Source organism: Vollenhovia emeryi, unplaced genomic scaffold, assembly GCF_000949405.1.
Source record: "Vollenhovia emeryi isolate VEMERY1.0 unplaced genomic scaffold, V.emery_V1.0 DF939181.1, whole genome shotgun sequence".
NCBI lineage: Eukaryota > Metazoa > Arthropoda > Insecta > Hymenoptera > Formicidae > Vollenhovia > Vollenhovia emeryi.
Window position 1 is genome coordinate 204,881 of NW_011967185.1, and position 16,915 is coordinate 221,795.

The 16,915-nt window shown below is 35.5% G+C and overlaps 6 protein-coding genes across 7 annotated transcripts; 4 read left to right on the plus strand and 2 right to left on the minus strand.

Annotated features, from left to right (window-relative positions):
• Positions 1-27: 27 nt before the first annotated feature.
• On the plus strand, positions 28-1,455 carry LOC105562975 (adenine phosphoribosyltransferase). Its single transcript, XM_012014188.1, has 4 exons — positions 28-429; positions 547-778; positions 860-938; positions 1,002-1,455. Exons 1-4 carry the CDS (start codon positions 347-349, stop codon positions 1,142-1,144), a joined length of 537 nt encoding a protein of 178 aa, XP_011869578.1. The 5' UTR covers positions 28-346; the 3' UTR covers positions 1,145-1,455.
• Positions 1,456-1,531: 76 nt separating this feature from the next.
• Positions 1,532-4,348, minus strand: LOC105562977 (TBC1 domain family member 31). Of its 2 annotated transcripts, none has more exons than XM_012014189.1 (4): positions 2,801-4,347; positions 2,253-2,722; positions 1,950-2,176; positions 1,532-1,807 (listed from the first exon to the last, which is right to left on the minus strand). In XM_012014189.1, the coding sequence occupies exons 1-4, from the start codon at positions 4,184-4,186 to the stop codon at positions 1,542-1,544; spliced, it is 2,349 nt and encodes a 782-aa protein (XP_011869579.1). In that variant the 5' UTR covers positions 4,187-4,347; the 3' UTR covers positions 1,532-1,541. The 2 variants fall into 2 exon arrangements, with proteins under 2 accessions (XP_011869579.1, XP_011869580.1); XM_012014190.1 differs by having other exon boundaries at positions 1,593-1,665; positions 2,801-4,348.
• A 95-nt stretch (positions 4,349-4,443) lies between these two features.
• On the plus strand, positions 4,444-6,836 carry LOC105562978 (DET1- and DDB1-associated protein 1). The gene is made up of 4 exons (XM_012014191.1): positions 4,444-4,589; positions 4,998-5,136; positions 5,206-5,267; positions 5,947-6,836. The coding sequence occupies exons 1-4, from the start codon at positions 4,587-4,589 to the stop codon at positions 6,052-6,054; spliced, it is 312 nt and encodes a 103-aa protein (XP_011869581.1). The 5' UTR covers positions 4,444-4,586; the 3' UTR covers positions 6,055-6,836.
• Positions 6,837-7,003: 167 nt separating this feature from the next.
• LOC105562980 (protein tamozhennic) lies at positions 7,004-10,755 on the plus strand. The gene is made up of 6 exons (XM_012014194.1): positions 7,004-7,189; positions 7,262-7,318; positions 7,530-7,670; positions 7,748-7,947; positions 8,025-8,204; positions 8,298-10,755. Exons 3-6 carry the CDS (start codon positions 7,538-7,540, stop codon positions 9,663-9,665), a joined length of 1,881 nt encoding a protein of 626 aa, XP_011869584.1. The 5' UTR covers positions 7,004-7,189; positions 7,262-7,318; positions 7,530-7,537; the 3' UTR covers positions 9,666-10,755.
• A 79-nt stretch (positions 10,756-10,834) lies between these two features.
• On the minus strand, positions 10,835-14,033 carry LOC105562979 (activating signal cointegrator 1). Its single transcript, XM_012014193.1, has 11 exons — positions 13,842-14,033; positions 13,667-13,779; positions 13,484-13,596; positions 13,295-13,382; positions 12,963-13,230; positions 12,608-12,896; positions 12,384-12,544; positions 12,195-12,316; positions 11,934-12,125; positions 11,731-11,857; positions 10,835-11,359 (listed from the first exon to the last, which is right to left on the minus strand). The coding sequence occupies exons 1-10, from the start codon at positions 13,907-13,909 to the stop codon at positions 11,784-11,786; spliced, it is 1,488 nt and encodes a 495-aa protein (XP_011869583.1). The 5' UTR covers positions 13,910-14,033; the 3' UTR covers positions 10,835-11,359; positions 11,731-11,783.
• A 67-nt stretch (positions 14,034-14,100) lies between these two features.
• Positions 14,101-16,833, plus strand: LOC105562981 (HEAT repeat-containing protein 3-like). Its single transcript, XM_012014195.1, has 6 exons — positions 14,101-14,327; positions 14,598-14,858; positions 14,963-15,900; positions 16,019-16,313; positions 16,380-16,553; positions 16,617-16,833. Exons 1-6 carry the CDS (start codon positions 14,190-14,192, stop codon positions 16,731-16,733), a joined length of 1,923 nt encoding a protein of 640 aa, XP_011869585.1. The 5' UTR covers positions 14,101-14,189; the 3' UTR covers positions 16,734-16,833.
• Positions 16,834-16,915: the final 82 nt, after the last annotated feature.

The window sequence follows — 16,915 nt, forward strand, 5'->3', positions numbered from 1 at the left end:
CCTCCGCACCCGATAGGCACGATAAATGCATTATCTATAGTACACGTGACACCAACTATAGATATGTGCACGCAATGGGAATGTTCCGGAACGCAGCAGAACGTAGCTAGAGATAGAGGAGATAGGGCAACATTCCTAAATAATCTGTCCTTTATCGATCAGTATTAAAAATTTTATTTCGTCACAAGTAAAATAACGAGAGATCAATCAAGATCCAAGTATCAAAGTTATTTCTCAAGAAAGCCTAATTTAAAAGAGAATTAACATTGTCAATTTTGATTATATAACGGTCCATTCCATTTTGTTGTCATTACTTTAAGTTCTCAAGTGTACAATTGTTACAATAATGGATAAGAAGGATAAATTGCAAATATTGAGAAATGCTATAAAGAGTTATCCTGACTTCCCTGAACCTGGGGTTATTTTTCGGTGAGTGAGTAAGAAGCGATTGAGAATAGCTGAAGAAATTATTAAGGATAAAAAACACTCTGGTTTTATATTTGTTATTCCTCTCTAAAATCTATTATGTAAATAATTTATTTTCAGAGATATATTTAGTGTGTTTCACAATGTCGTTGCGTTACGAGCGATGAAAGATTTAATCATGGAGCACATGTTGTACCTCCAAGTCGATTTAGTTGTTGGATTGGATTCGCGTGGCTTTCTCTTTGGTCCTATGATATGCATGGAGCTCGACAAGCCTTTCTTGCCTATTAGAAAAAAGGGTAAACTTCCAGGCAAGGTTAATCAGCAAAAGTACACGTTGGAATATGGAGAAGTATGCCCAGTATATATAGAATATTGATTCTGCACAAGTTACTTTCCAGATGTATAAACCGATTTTTCTTCATCTTTACAGGCGACATTCGAATTGCAAACAGAATTCATCGACAAAGGAACCCGAGTGCTAATTGTTGACGATTTACTGGCAACTGGAGGTAAGATACAATTGCTACAATAAATATGCTGGTAATATCAATAAAAAAATGTATTATTTAAAGGTACCATGGCTGCAGCAGTGGAATTATTAAAATCAGTAGGCGCTAATGTAATTGAATGCTTAGTAATAATGGAGTTGACTCTGTTGAGAGGTCGAGATAAGCTTAGCGTACCTGTTCATTCCTTTATACAATATGATCATTAGCAGATAATTTGTAATATATTTGCAAGTACAAATGTTCAGTCTGTCTGAACCATCCACTATCAACAAGATGTTAAATTTTATCTTTTTAATAATAATAGATAAAATGCATTGTATCTTTCTTACCACATAACATTGAAATAAAATAAATATTTTTCTATACGTATATGTACACACGCTATATAATATACAATATATCGTACTGTACAAAATTTTATACATTTTTACATTTTGTATATTTTAATGTAAAAAGATGTAAAGATAATGATTTGTAAAAAGTATACAAATAATTTTCAAGAAAAATATATAACAAATTATTAGTTATTTCTGTGTTGCGCGATAATTGTATAAAATATTATTTTATTTTGCCTAAACTACTGCAAAAGTTCAAACCTATATCTTATTTATGGAATCTCAGTGACTCTAACAAACTTTGTACTTGATATTCGAGATATGTTATATCTTGCTGCAACTTTTTATAATTTCTCGAATTAGCATCTTCAAAATTGCAAGTTATATCCTCTGAAATGTTGCATTTATTACATTCCTGTTTCATTTCAGAATCAGAATCTTTATACAAGTGATGATAACATTTTTCTTTTTCTGCATTTGATAGCAGTTGCCACTTTAAATTACTAATATGTTGTTGAAAACATTTTCGTACCTCTGAAATAAAAGCAATCCATTACTTCTTTGTAATATTTATAATTTAACTAAATTATAGTCTAAATTGAAAATATTGAGAGAAAGAGAGAGATTAGGCACTGAGAAAATACAAGAAATTAAACAATATATATGGAAATTTTACCATTTAGTCTGCTTTCATGAATTTGCCTCGCAAAAGCCTCAGTCTCTGCATGTAATCTTCTTTTTTCAAAATCTGCAATACTACGATTACATTCTTGCAAATTGTGTTTTTGCATCTTTAATTTTTCCAAATCGGCAACGCTGAAATTTTCGGTAAGCAATTTTGGATATTCTTTCGATATAAATAAAGGATAAGGTCCACTATGATTTAATTCCAATAGTTTATCTCTGAAATAATTAAAAATTCATTAATCCCAAGTGTCATCAAGTTGTACGAATATTTTGGATGTGCTCTATGTATTACCTCAGGTAACGATTAGGATGCATTCGTTTTGGTATCTCCTCGTCTATTTTTCTTGCAATCTTTAACAAATCTTTGGCTCTAATATGACTTTGAGTGCTGTAAAACACTTTGATATCTCCAGATGACTTTATTAAAGAGATTACGCTGTCTCTCAAACAAATATTATATGCAACGACGCACATCAATAAGAAGGAAGGTTTTTGAATAGATATTAGATGATCCCACAAAATCAACCACTCGTCCCCCGACAACACTTCGCTCATCGCAGTTTGAAGCAGTGGCCACGCATATTCGCTACTTGTGATTCCACGCTCGCAAAAGATGTTCAACAGCACGGGGTCAGTCTCTAGGAGAATATTCTCAACAATCCCCAAAATATTCAATGGTGGCAAGGGATGGTATTCGAACCACTTTTGGCAATAGTTTAGCAGTATACTTAAAATTAACTCAAAGGCGAGCAAAGGATCTTTCTGAAACAAATAAATAGAATTTAACATGTCTTCTAAACTGAATCAAGTATTTCCGTTTGTAATGAGTTAAAGAGATACCTGAAATACCGTAAGAAATGGAAAAATTAAATTGGGAAGAAACGGACTCTGAATCAGCAGAGGGCACCATTGCAACAAGCAGTCTATTGTCATGGCCAACAACGACGCTTTGCCTTTGTCTGCCAAGGGAAGACTTCTTAGAGTATCCAACGCAAATCTTCCACGTGTTACTTTGCTTGCCAAGGATACGTATGCAGTTCTATTAGCTGGCAATTTTAAAATAGTGGACCAAATTAATGTACGATATTTCTCCGGATATTCTCCAAATTCTTTCAAAATAGGCATCAATCGTTTCACGTTTAATTCTCGCTTCGTGCTTTGTCTAACGCATTCCAAGTGATCACTTGTTGTGTGCGCACGTACTCTACACGCTTTCAACAATCTGCTGTCGGGTTGAATTCTTTTTTTCGAAATTACTTTATCCGTCTGCATTATGTATAAACATCCTTCGTGATCTATATAAGTTATATATCGACCAGTAGACGAAATTGCAAATTTTTTAATCCTACCGACATGGCTGGGTATCTCGAGAAACGTTAACGCGTCCAAGTCGCAGAGCTGAAGAGTACATTTCGATGATAGAAATGCAAGGATCTTATTCGCTCCACCGTCTAATGGACGTGGAACGACAGACAATTGCTTTGCCTCGACAAGATTATTAGGTAAGCACAATTTCTTTAGCAGACTCCAATCGTATGTATTGAGAATGCTTATGCCTCTTGTGCCACTGACTATCATGGCTCTGCCATCTTTCGTGAAGATGAAATCTTTGCTAAAACGTATTCCAAATATCTTTGTATCAATTTTCGTATCCTTATGCAACTGTCCTAACGTCCAGACCTGCATAGTGTCGTTGTGATACAGCACAACGATATGGCCAACGTTTGAGAAGGCGGCTTTCTTGATCGTGTTCTGGACCCTAACTTTCAGTTGATGAGCCTTGTTACAACATTTTAGATCCCATATTATCACCTCATTTCGAGAGCTCGTTAGACAATGACGCTTGTAAAAGGAAACGTGCGTCGGTGCTAGCTTGTGGCCGGACAACAAATCAAACTGACTCGTGTCCGTGTGAAGCTTCCAAAGCTTCATGTCACCGGTATCGAGTCCTATCAGTATTTCCTCCGTGCACACAGGATTAAATGCCAGGAGGGTGGGCCGGCCGATGTTTCCCAGTATTTTGTAACGTGGAACATCTTCGGGCAATTCAATGTAGTACAAGTATCCTTTGGTGTCGACTACAATCAGGGATTCCTCGTCGGGAGCGAAAGACACTTGTACAAAACTGAGCCTAGCTGTGCAACGTTCCCTCCCGACATTCGCGCTAGGCTCACATTTGTAACTGTCGTTACTTTTAATTAACTTGGTCCAGCTACTATTATACATAATATATAAAAAGTTGAATGCAATTGTATAAACCCTCGAGAGATTTCCTTTCGATTCGTTTTATCGCTTTCATTCGTGCAAATCAACATTTGTTAGAATCGCAACACACGTTTCACGCCGCACGCGTGGTTTGACAATAAAAAACAGTTCTGTTATTGTGTGAATAAAGGCGTTTGGCGGCATTGGCGGGGAGCCACCATAATGCGGTTAATGCTACGTGTGTTCCGAAACTCATCGGAAAGCACTGAAAATGACTTGCGCGAGTGCTTTCTCATCTTAGAACGCGATATTCTATGGCTTTTTATGTGACGATGGTGGTCTCGTATCAATTTTGTCGTCCGAAAGTCTTTTTTTATGTGAATTATCACGAATCTCGCGGCCAACAGCTCATCCGTTTATAATGGTAAGAAATGACTCGACTGTGCAAATTGCTACCTAGTTATTTGCTTACTGATCGCTGCACTTGGCATTTTCTAAGCTCGTATAGGAATGTTTACGTCCAACGATGCATACTTTAACGCCTGTCAGAGTCATGTGTTCTAAGAATTTATCATTTTATTTCGTTACCATTTAGCAATTTACCGTATTATCCGAGTAAAACCTTGTATTGTCGTACTTGTACAGTGATGGACAGAATGGTTACATTTTTTCTTTTAAACGAGCTTAGCAACTCGAGAAATAGATGGAAAATTGCTTTGGAATGGCCATCGAGTAATTTGGAAAAATAATCAATCTAAATGCATGTTCCTAAACTCATTAGAGAAGAAAGCGTTCACTGTTCTCTTTACATGTTTCTCAACATTTTTTGCAGTCCGTTGCCGAATTTCTTAAGGGCCTTCCGTCACACGACGAAAACAATTTTGCAAATTTTCATACCGATAATGGAAATCGGACATGTGTCAAGAGACCGTCGGTCTATCTTCCTACCAAGGATTACCCTTCCGAACAAAGCAAGTGTATATTGTAATATATATATCGATGATACTCCAATATGTTAGCTAATCTCTTTGTGTTTGCAGTCATAGTTACTGAAAAAACAACCATTTTGCTGAGGTATCTTCATCAACAATGGGATAAGAAGGTAAAAAGCAGTTAGAACACAGTATATACTCCTGCAAAATGATAAGACACTATGAAAGCTTGTATACTGGACTACAAGTTTGCATGTATGTAAAATAACGCAGCGAATAGAAATAGTAATTTTTACATAACATCTGTATAAAATAAACTGTTAATGCAATCAACTTTTAATTGAAGAAAATGATGGATTTTGTGTTGGACAAAATTATAAGATTCTCTTTGAAAGGCAAGAGAACATTGTAATTAAATAAAACTAGTTTCCTTTTCTACTAATATTAATAATGAATAGTCTCACCTTTGTTCTAAACTACTTTCATCATTTTATTAGAAAAACTTACATATGCTTGCGATGCAATATTAATCTTTAGGTCTTCTTGACTTTGGAATCTTTTGTGTGTATTAGCAACTCAAAATTCCTTCTTTTTTTTCAAAAATTGTGTAAAATAATATATTTTTATTCATCAGAACCGTCCAAATTTGTATTCTTTTCACTAGATTAATTTAAACCATATTCTATTGCAATTCACTTGATTTTAGATTTCAGATCTTACAGATACAAAGGTGTGTCTTACCATTTTACCCAACAGTTTAGTTGTAATATTACTTAGTAATTGAGTTAAACATTTTTATTAAACAATTCTTTGGCAAACTGTAATATTTATAATTGTAAAACTTTCTAGAATGCAGATAGAAAACGAGAGTTCTTGTCTACCAATGGCGACTCCCAAGAGGATGCATCTACAGTACGCAGTAAAAGGCCACGTCTTGATCTGAATAACAGTCTTTAAAATATGTTACATTTTTCATATGAATGAATATTCTTAAATGATTGTAATTGATTGATATGCTATAGAAATCTGTTATTCACAGTTGGATATATTTATGGTACATGGCTACATTATTGTCGCTTAAATTTATAAAAGTAAAATGTACCATTTTTGACAATATCTTTAGTAAATTTACTTTTTTTTGGTTTTTTGACTATAAGAAAAATTATGATTTTTTTATATCTAAATAACATACAAAAAACGATAAAATGATCTGCTTTGTACATATCGTGATATATTTTTAATTGCATCTTTGCCATCTCGATTGTTATCATTAAGTTGAATACTTCAATTAATGTACTAATTCTCATTGAAACAATAATTGGCTCATACTGTATTCTTTTCTTCTTCAAGACTGTCTATTACAGCGGAAAATGGAACTTGAAAGAAATCGTGCATATTTGCAAAATAAGTCATTATTTCCAATTTGTAAAGCATTTATCTCATAATAAGACGAACTTGTAAGTTTTTACACAGTATTTATTATATTCTAATTCGGTATGATAATAACTAAATAACGTTAACCGTACTTTACAATAACAATTACGATAAGTGTATTAATAATATTAACATTTCAAATAAATTCTTTTTATAGTTGTATATACATTTTATTTCTATTTACGTGCAACATCTCTCTGATCGTATGATGAGCACATAAAGACTATATTATTTTGCGCGTTGCAATATGTATATACAATATATATATCATTTCTCAAGGCAAATAAAGAAAATTATTACTTCAATGTTTCGATCCCTTTTTACGCGTTTACGTAAAGATTCAACCAACTATGCAAGTTATACTTTTCTTTAACGAGATTAAAAATGGTTTTACGTTTCAAAAATTTTGCGGTTAGAGTTTCGTGCAATATCCACTTGGCGGCGCCACATGTATATACAAAAAGGATTTAGAGATGCGTCTCGTGTCTTCGGGCATTCTATGCATGATGTAATGCGAACATAACCAAAAAAAAAAATCTTGCGGAAAATATCTATTGTTTATGGAAAGATGTAAGGATACACGTCGTGTTTAAACAGCGTCACGCTAAATCGTATGGCTCGCGCGTGTTCTGAGATGGAAAATTACGCCACGTGTCAAGTAATCGACGAAATTATTGGCCCATTTACAGAAGCCCATGATTCCATTACTAAATATAGGATTTATTTTTAGGTTGGAGCTAGTCGTAGTTCGAATCGGGAATCTGCTCCGAAATCAGATTTCTAGGAGGTTTGTAATCCGCAGCAGCGTAAATGCTCGCTATTTTTAGGTGACACGTTGTTCCGAATCTCTGTACCTCGTTAAGGGATTGTGACAAGTGTTCTCGGAAAATGTGCATTGGCAACTGTCAATTTTTTTTAATGCCAGAATTTCTCGTGCAAACAATAGCGTCGTCCAGTTTTCCATAGTCGTGCAACTTGTCATTACGTTATAATTGTAGGAATAAAAATGGCGAATGATGTGATAATGAGAGGCAAAGATAGATTACAAGAGATCAGCACGAGATTGGAGCAGAGTCACTTGGTGTATCTGCAAACGGACGATAGCCCTTTAAAGCTACAACAACGACACAAATTGGAAGGTATATCGTCGAGTAATTTCAGCCTCTTTCAATAAAAGATTCAAGATATATTTTAGATATCACTTAATGAATTTCAGGCTTTATAAAGGAATATCTCTGTCTAGTACCCAACGAGAATAAATATGTATTTCAAGAAACGGCAGATATTTTGCACAGATCGGCGGCAACGTTGACAGATTTCAGCGGGTATAGAGCAGCGACAGCTTGGAGTGCAATTTCCTTGTACGCAGCCAACCTATTGGCTCAGCCCTGGCGAAAAGAATATAGGATAGTGAGGGTGATTGATCTTTAGTCTGTAATTATATAAATTGTATATTGTTTGACATATTGACATTTTGTTGAATCGGGCTCCAGACGTATAGCGGCTATTACAAGCACGAAGTGGAGGCAAATTTGATAGGTGCCGAGTTAATGTTCGAGCAGATGGGTTACAAGCATACCGGTTTGGGTGTACTAACCTTGGAAGGGCCGATCGATCCTGATAAGGTCTCAAATGTCAGTAGAGATGCTATTGTAGCTTTCGTGGAGTGTCAGGTAATGGAACGCGGTGCAGTTAAATAAATAATACAGCCGTTGTACACAGACTGGTTACAGGCTACTGACGTAAGGTTGCTTGTAAAATTGCAGATCTTGAAACAGATATGGGAAAGCGTGTCGCAAAAGTACACCATCTCTTGGCTGGAGGTGCTGGAGTTTCGCGAGAATCACGTTGGCACGCCCGAGCAGGCGATTCGAGCGCTAAATTATCGTTTCCTCGAGAAGGTGCATCAGAATCGCGCAAAGTCTGACAGCTATAAGGATTACTATCCACCGCAATCCACGGGCATAGACGTTCTGCCGTTGCATCCACCTTATCATCACATTGTGCACGCCAATTGCAACGCAACAATGCCGTCAACCTGCCAGACGGATTATCGGCACATCGAAGATATGACAAACATGGCGATACCGGCTAATTATCGATATTATCAACCGATGAATCACGGCTTCATCAATTGTTGCACCAGTTATGGCTGCTTGCCCTCTCACGGCAACAGATTTTACGGTAATAGCGTGCCGAATCCGTATTGCGCCACATTGCCAGCGTATGCAGCCCGAGTGCCGACCGGCAGACTGATTGAACTCGACGTACCGGCGTCCGTGACCAATTATGACAAGACGCACGCTCTTCGTAAATCCACGTCTCACCGGATATCGGACTTGGACGAAGTGGACTTTTACAGACGGCAGTCGAGCGACGGGGATCATTGCGAACACGGTAAAACCGATAGAAAAACTGCTAGCAGATCCAATTCCAGCGTCGGGAGGGATGGCTACGATACGTGGGACTTTGTGTACAGGAATCTTGAGAGCTTAGGTTACTACAAGGATCTCGATGATCGAGAAGACGTGCTGCAGCATAAGAAGGAGCTGGATTCTATTCGCGCCAAACACAAAACACTTAGACAAGCGGAGAACGAAGATAAGTATAACGCGCATAGATTCGAGAAGAAGAAAAGCGGTGGCAAGATCGAGATGATTGAGATGGATTCATCTGAAACAAATGGCAAAAATCACCAAGATATTCTACCTTTCAAAAAGAAATCCTCCTCCTTCGACTTGTCGGATTCAAATAGATATAACACCGATGCGTATAATAAAGATAAGAAGCACAACAGTCAGACCTTGCCGATTCCACGCACGCACAAATCCTCCGATCAGATAGCGAAGATTGCGGATTCCTTAAAAAATCTCGATATCGCGCAAATGAACAAACAAAAGAGGGAAGAGGAGGAGGGCGAAAAGAGATGGAGCTGTGCCACGTGCACATATTTGAATATGCCCGACCGAGACATTTGCGACATGTGCGCCAAATCGAGGTGCAAAGGGAACGAAGACAAGCCGCTCGCCAGCGGCGGCAAAGAGTGTCCGAAATGCACGCTGGTAAACGAGAAAAATGTTTATAACTGTGATGCTTGTCATACCAGTCTCAAGGATTCTCCGACCTACATATAGATAGACTGAAACGACTGAAACTTCTTGAGAGAGAAGCTTCTCACACATTTGCCACAATTTACGGTTTGCGCAAAGGTATCACGTTGCGTGTAACATGTAAAATTATTAACTAAATGAATAGTACGTGAGTCTTTTTCAACGACCTAAAATGAAACTTGAATACAGAAAAGAGAGGCATAATGTTAACAATACATATGAATCTCGATCTACGATATATAGAGAAGGTACAAAGATATTTATTGAAAATTATCTCACGTAGACTAAGACAAATCTTGTAATATAACGACTTGCTTTTTGACATTGTATTAGTATTATTACGTTATGGCCTACATATATGTATATGTATATACATATATATATATGTATACATATATGGAGTATGAGTATTAAGTGTCAGATTGTGTATAGCTATTAGCGATTATCATCATAACGTTTGATAGTTTGTCATTAAAAAATGAAATTTAATCAAATATTAGGTCAAAGCTTATAAAATTAATGTTATCAAGAGTAATTAAAAAATGCGCAAGACGCTGGGAGATGTTACTTATTCAAAAAGTATTTAGTATTATACATTTGCCTTTATACACATACATCTACATACCCCCTGTATAGCTGTACAATTACTTTTCTAATTTAAATTATTGCTCGGGATTTGATACAAATTTCGTTTTTTTATTACAAACTGATTTAATTTAGTTTCTAAAAGAGACTATCGCAATAAATTGAAAGAATTAAGTATTGTTATCATAATGAATAAATTTTATATAGTACCACTATACGATCGACGAAATTATTTAAAAAAATTAGGGTTAATAGAAAGAGAGACATTCTTCGGTCTGCAAATGTAGTCTATGCAATGTTACAAACTGAAGAATTGTTTTTTTAACAAGTTCTGCGAGAGGAAATAAGGTATTTGCTATAAAAATACAAGAATGTTAAAGCTTTACCAGAATGTAACTATATATATAGAAAATTATTGCATTAATGGTTGCGGATTGTTATAACTACTGCAATGATACACATTGTGCTATATAACCAGAAGAAATCATTATAAACATAACAAGGATTTAATATAATTGAGTGCATTCTACTATAGTTTGATGAAATTTTATCTATATAACAGGTCATCTATATTAACATGTATTGAAGTAGTTATTCTATTTATTTAAGAGTAGTAATCACAAATACTTATTTATTCATACATTCCTTGCTCATCAAATCATTAAAGCTCGAAATGCGATCTGCTTATTATGTACCGTTTGTTTTTTATCTTATTTAACATTGTTTTGAATTGTTGAATGTATATAATTTTGTATGTGCGTGCAGAATATTGTGTTTTCATACGTTTGTCGACATTGCACAAAATGATATGTATTAGCTTCGTGTAAAGTATTTTGAGAAATAATAGGAGAATTTTGCTCAATAGAAAAAGTTGTAATAACAATGCTTGAGCTAACGTACTTTAATTTGTTAAACTATCCAGCTTTTTTATCAATCAATAGCATAGTGTAGACGAGAGGTTTTTTTATTAACTGTACCGGCTTAGCCTAATTTGATGCGTCAGAATAATAGATGATTCATGACGATTACATTGAAGCTTATATAGGCAAGACACTGAAATACTAAAATAAGATAATTGTGTGAGGCACTTGAAAAATGAAAATTTAGCACAGTAATAATCCCTTCGTGCTTTTCTGAAATAAGAGAATACGTGTTTGTATTAGAGATATATGCTCTATCTCGTGCGCAATATAGCACAAATAATTTTTAAAACTGTTTATAAAAGGCTGATATATCACAACCATAGTAGAATTGATATTTTTTCATCAACAAAATGTACGAAAGTATGATAAATAAAGTAAGCAATGAAAAGCACGCACGAACGGTTATATCTCAACATCTTAGAGTTTATGTACATTATGTGCATAGTATATTTCTGTAAAATTTTTATTAGGTACATTATCAGGAAAATTACTTTTGTATAAAAACCAGATAATTATTTTTAATAGAATGCATGTATATTTAAATTATTAATACAAATAAACATATATCTGGGAAAATTTACCTTATTTAATTTGACAAAGAAAGGAACGATGTGAGGCTAACATGAGAATATTATTACTTCTTAGCTGTTTTCATGGCCTTTTCTAAGCATTTAGAAGCAGCTTGATGAAATTTTTTATCCATTTTATCTATAACACAAAAGAAATTAATTTGGTTGGCAATTATATATTACATATTATTAATGGAAAAGAAATTTATACTTACAAATTTTATGTTTTCCTTTCATGGGAAATTGTATCGGTAACATGTGAAAATCCTCACATATGAAAACATATGGACTATCACTTTCTCCTTCTGGATATAATTCTCTATATTCTTTTTGCGGCAGAACATTAGTCACCGTAACACAACCTAACAAACAACTCGTGGGATAGACTTCGGGAAAGTCAATATCTTCTAGAATTATCAAGATAAATTAAGGATTAGGTTGGAAGAATATTTCAAGTTGGATATTTTTTTACCAACCATCTTTGAATGAGCGGTAGACATGCTTCATATTAGATATCTCTTCGGAGGAAGGAACTTTAGCAGCCGATGCTATCCATAATCTTCCTCTATGTGAAGAATACCAAGTTCTACCCTCGTGACTAGTAATGTCAAAATCACATTAATCATCTTGATATTACGTGTAATATTTTCAAGTACATCACTCACGTTTTTATCCCTGCCACTAGCAGGGATGCATAAGGCTGATGCATGCTCAAACACAGACCTTGGTCGAACATCTCTAGATATTCTTTATCCTGTATTCTACCTTCCGTATTCCATACGGGATTTTCAATTCCTTTGCTTGTTCCAAATGTTCCTTCAACAAACTTAATAGGAAATTATATAATAGGATTAGCAATGCAAATAGATAAAAAGATTTGCAATCTTACTGTTGGACGATCAAATTCGATCGTTGGACAAATATTTAGATTTTCAAAGCCATCGTACGACATTGTTTCGCCAAGATCTTCCGATTGCAAGTTAATGGATTGAGCCTCATCAACAGCTACTCTTCCCATAATATCTATAGTGACTTTTCTATCCAAACGCGACGCATGCTTGCGCGCTAGTGCTTCCTCTTCTTGCTTCTGTAACTTGTTGCGCTCGTCATGGGAAAGCCAAATGCTATTTGACTGATAATAGTCTGACTCATCATCGATCACTTTAGTACGACGGGCACTGTAAAATTAATGTTATAACGATTAATATAGAGAAAATATCTTGACAGATCTAACAAATACATACCTATTGCGATCAAAGTCGAGAAGTTTGTCTCTCTGTTTAAGAGAATCTTCAAGATTTTTATTTGCTTTTTGATCCATCAATTTATTATATAAATTATCAGCCTGCTTAGTATTGCTCCGAAGCAATGTTTGTTCCTCTGGAGAACAAACAAGTTCTCCGCAAAAGAAACACGGTCCTGAGCCTTCTTGTACACAGACTATCCTTCCGCAAGTAAGACAATTGTTAATTAACGCGTGTCTGTTTGCTTCGCAGTCACATTTGTGTCTTCCTGAAAACAAAAAAATTACTTATACCAAGCAAATATTATTTGTATCAATTTATTGTATAAACACCTTTCAAAAGAACATTTCCATGAGACAATAAATCGACAAATTTAGTCTTCTTCTTTTCCACCTTCTCAGACTTTACAGTCTCTGGCACCTAAAAAAATAATACACAAGATATTTAATACTTTTCTAGCTAATTGTTTAATGATGTACTCGTTACACGATTCTCTTGAAAAATATAGAATGTATTAGTACTTGGACATTCTTTTTCCCTTTTCCTTTCCCCTTTTTCTTATCGTTTTGTTTCTTGGACATACTATCATCGTCGTCGTTTGTTTTTTTGTATCTAGTCTGATTATTATAAGAAGCTGGAACAGCGAACACAATAACTTAGCAATAATCTAGCAAAGTTTTTCTAAAATTTGTCTGGTTACTAACCGCGTTTCTTTTTCAATTCAGTTACAAATTGTCTGTGATTTGGATTATTATTATCCAATAGGGTTGCAAGATACTCATCTAGATCCTTTTCATTTTCCAGCTGTAAAATACACCTGAAAAATTGATAACCCAAACGTTACGCAAGATAAAGATTTTCATTATTCGTCACACTTACTCAGTTAAATGATCCGGGACGAGAAATTGCAATAATTCAGACAACTTCTCCTGCACCCACTTCTTCATGATTTCTCAACGATGACAAATGACGAATAATTTTTAATACACAACGCACCTATCTGGTCGAGGCTGCTGCGATATCTCAAGAGAAATGGTTCTCGCGCTGCATTACCACCGATGTAACAGACAATGTTGATAATGCAGAAATAATAAGTTTCGCAAACTGAACTAAAGGTGTCACTTGGATAAAATAGTTGGGCTCGTCTGCGTGGCCGCGTGCCCGGCGTGTCGTGTCGTGTGGACTCGTGGTCACTCATGGACACTGGACTCTAGATTATTCGTAGCGATGGGCAAGCAGAAACGGCAGCGGCAAAAGCCTCACAAGGAAAATCCCACTGGATTACCGTCGGTTCAGGAATTCGAGTTAAACGAGGAACTCACAGAGAGAGACAAGGAAAAGATCTTGCAGGACGTTTACGATGATGTGAGCTGCAACGATGAGGCTTTCTCGATAATGGGTGCTTTCCAGCAAGAGACACGGATTGATACAGTGCAACGCAGTCATTTTATCCTCGTTTAATGATGGTAAACAACAAAAATAAAACGATTCGCTGCGTTAGACAGCGTCGCCTGTGTGTACGTCGCTGGAAAGCACCCAATATGTTTATTCAGTAAAGTTAAGCTAATAACATTGTTAAGAATTAACCGAGTATATGAGGGTTTGACCCTACTTGATATTTCTTTCTCTGTCTAGATACAATCGTGCAATCTCAAAGAAAAATTATCCGCTCTGCAAATATTGGCGTCGATGTCTTACGACTCTTCTATGGTGAAACAAATCGCCAAGGATGGGATAGCGAAAAGAATTGGTCCACTATTGTTGGACCACAATGCCGCTGTACGAGCAAACACTGCACAGACCTTGCGGGAAATTGCTGACAATGGTAGGGAGGAAGTATGCGACGATTTGATCAAAGATGATATTGTAACTCCACTCACCGCATTACTGAGACAGGTGTGAAACATTTGTTGCACGTATCTACATGTTTTAATACTTAAATGAAAGTTAATTACGACAATTTGCAACGATCGGCTCAAAATTAAATAAATTCTTCGTAGTACTATTCGGACTGGAAGCCGAAAGAAGTTGGGGACGAAAGTGTGGCTTTTGTTCAAGCAGTTAGTTTGCTGTCGACGTTGTGCGCAAATAATGAGAGTGCAATCAAGCGAGCTAATGAGGAAGATTTGGTATCACTCTTGATAAAATGTTTAGATCTTGATATTTATGGCATAAAGATTGTCACGGTCGTTACACGATCCATGATATACTTGTCGGACGAGAATGTTGCCGCCATTAATAAAATTAAACAGAACGAGTCAGTTTTGTCTAATCTGCTGGATATAAAAGCCGATGACGATAAGACTGCTCCCAAAATATTGTTCTTGAAGACTTGTGTGGCTGATATATTAATCAACATCAGTAATTGCACAGACAGTAATCGGATACATGTGTTTCGTAAAGTATTGTTGGTACTGTCCGATGTACTTGTCATCAATCATAGACAGGTACTGTCTCGCTTAACGTCTATCCTATCGGATGAATGCGATGCTTCTTCGAGCAATAGGAAAAATAGGAAAGAGCTACAAGAACATAGACAGATATTAGCAATGCAGGAACAAGCGTTACAGATTTTAGCAAATTTATGTTTTGAATATGACAATGCAATTGATTCCGACACCGATGATTTTGAAACAATGGAGCTTGAGTCTGAATGTTTGGATGACGAATCTTCCATGAATGAAGATGTGACAACGACGTCGACGTTCCCGGTGGAGCTAGTTGAAGTTATCAACGATTGTAACTTGATTGACAAAATTTGGGACAAGACTAAATGGGTAGTGACAGACAGCCAGAAAATATTGGACGAAACTGAAGAGGGAAAAGCTGCGTTGAAGCAATTTTATGATATTCAGTGTGCAGCTTATTTATGTTTAAACAATTTATTGCCTAATATAGAAGTTGACGCTTTTGGAGTTGGTGTTGACAATTTATTCAGGTAGATTATTTCTAACTTCTTTCAACAATGAGAAACGGCATATAATATGCTGTTTCTTTTCTGTCATTTATAGTAGAATTTTTATTAACTTTTAATTTTGGGTATATTCTCCATCCAGCAAATTGATGGAAGTTGCAGGAGAGTTTAACGATGTTACCAGGAAGGACATGGTGAAACATGTACAACTTGCAGAAGCAAGTACTGCTGCTATGAGGGCTATTCTTCAACGTTTAGTCGATATACAGGCGAATGTCTTTGAATCAAATCAAATAACTTGTGAAATGATCCAGCTCATGATAAATGACGTGTATCAATATGACAGTCTCAATGTCCGCCTTAATATGATAAGGGTATTCTGTAATTTAGTACAGCTGTTGAATAACAAAGATTCCAAGAATTACGAAATGATAAAGGTAATCATGTGTCTTCCAATTTTCTGCTCAATTACAATCTTTCTCGCAATTATTTATTTTTGGCAGCTCATTTCCACCTTCTTATTGGACATCTCTAAAACTGAAACTCGAGTATGGGTTATAGCAGAAGCTATAGACTCAATAATGGATATATATACAGAGGACGACATTGACCATATAGCGGCAGATATCAAATTGGTCCCTAATTTACAATCCATAATGCCACATTTCAATAACAAGGTAAATATACTTTTTTCCCCCTATATCATATATCATACATATACTGATATAATTTTCTTATAGATGCATCAACAGAAGAAACATTTACAAGCTGGCACTCTTGTAGTATCGACTGTAAGCGCAAACCTGATGAGATTTATAAGATATAAACAGAAGCGATTAGGAATTGCTAAAAAATGAACATTGTTAAACAATTGTTTTTATTCGATTGCATCGAATTACAGAGATCATGAACGAAGATATTTTTACAATAAATAACTGAAACATGTTTGAAAAAGAAGATAAGTATGTTTATATTATTTCCTCTATTTTCTGCACTTAAATATTTACTTTTGATAGATTTCAATAAATTTGGAGTATAA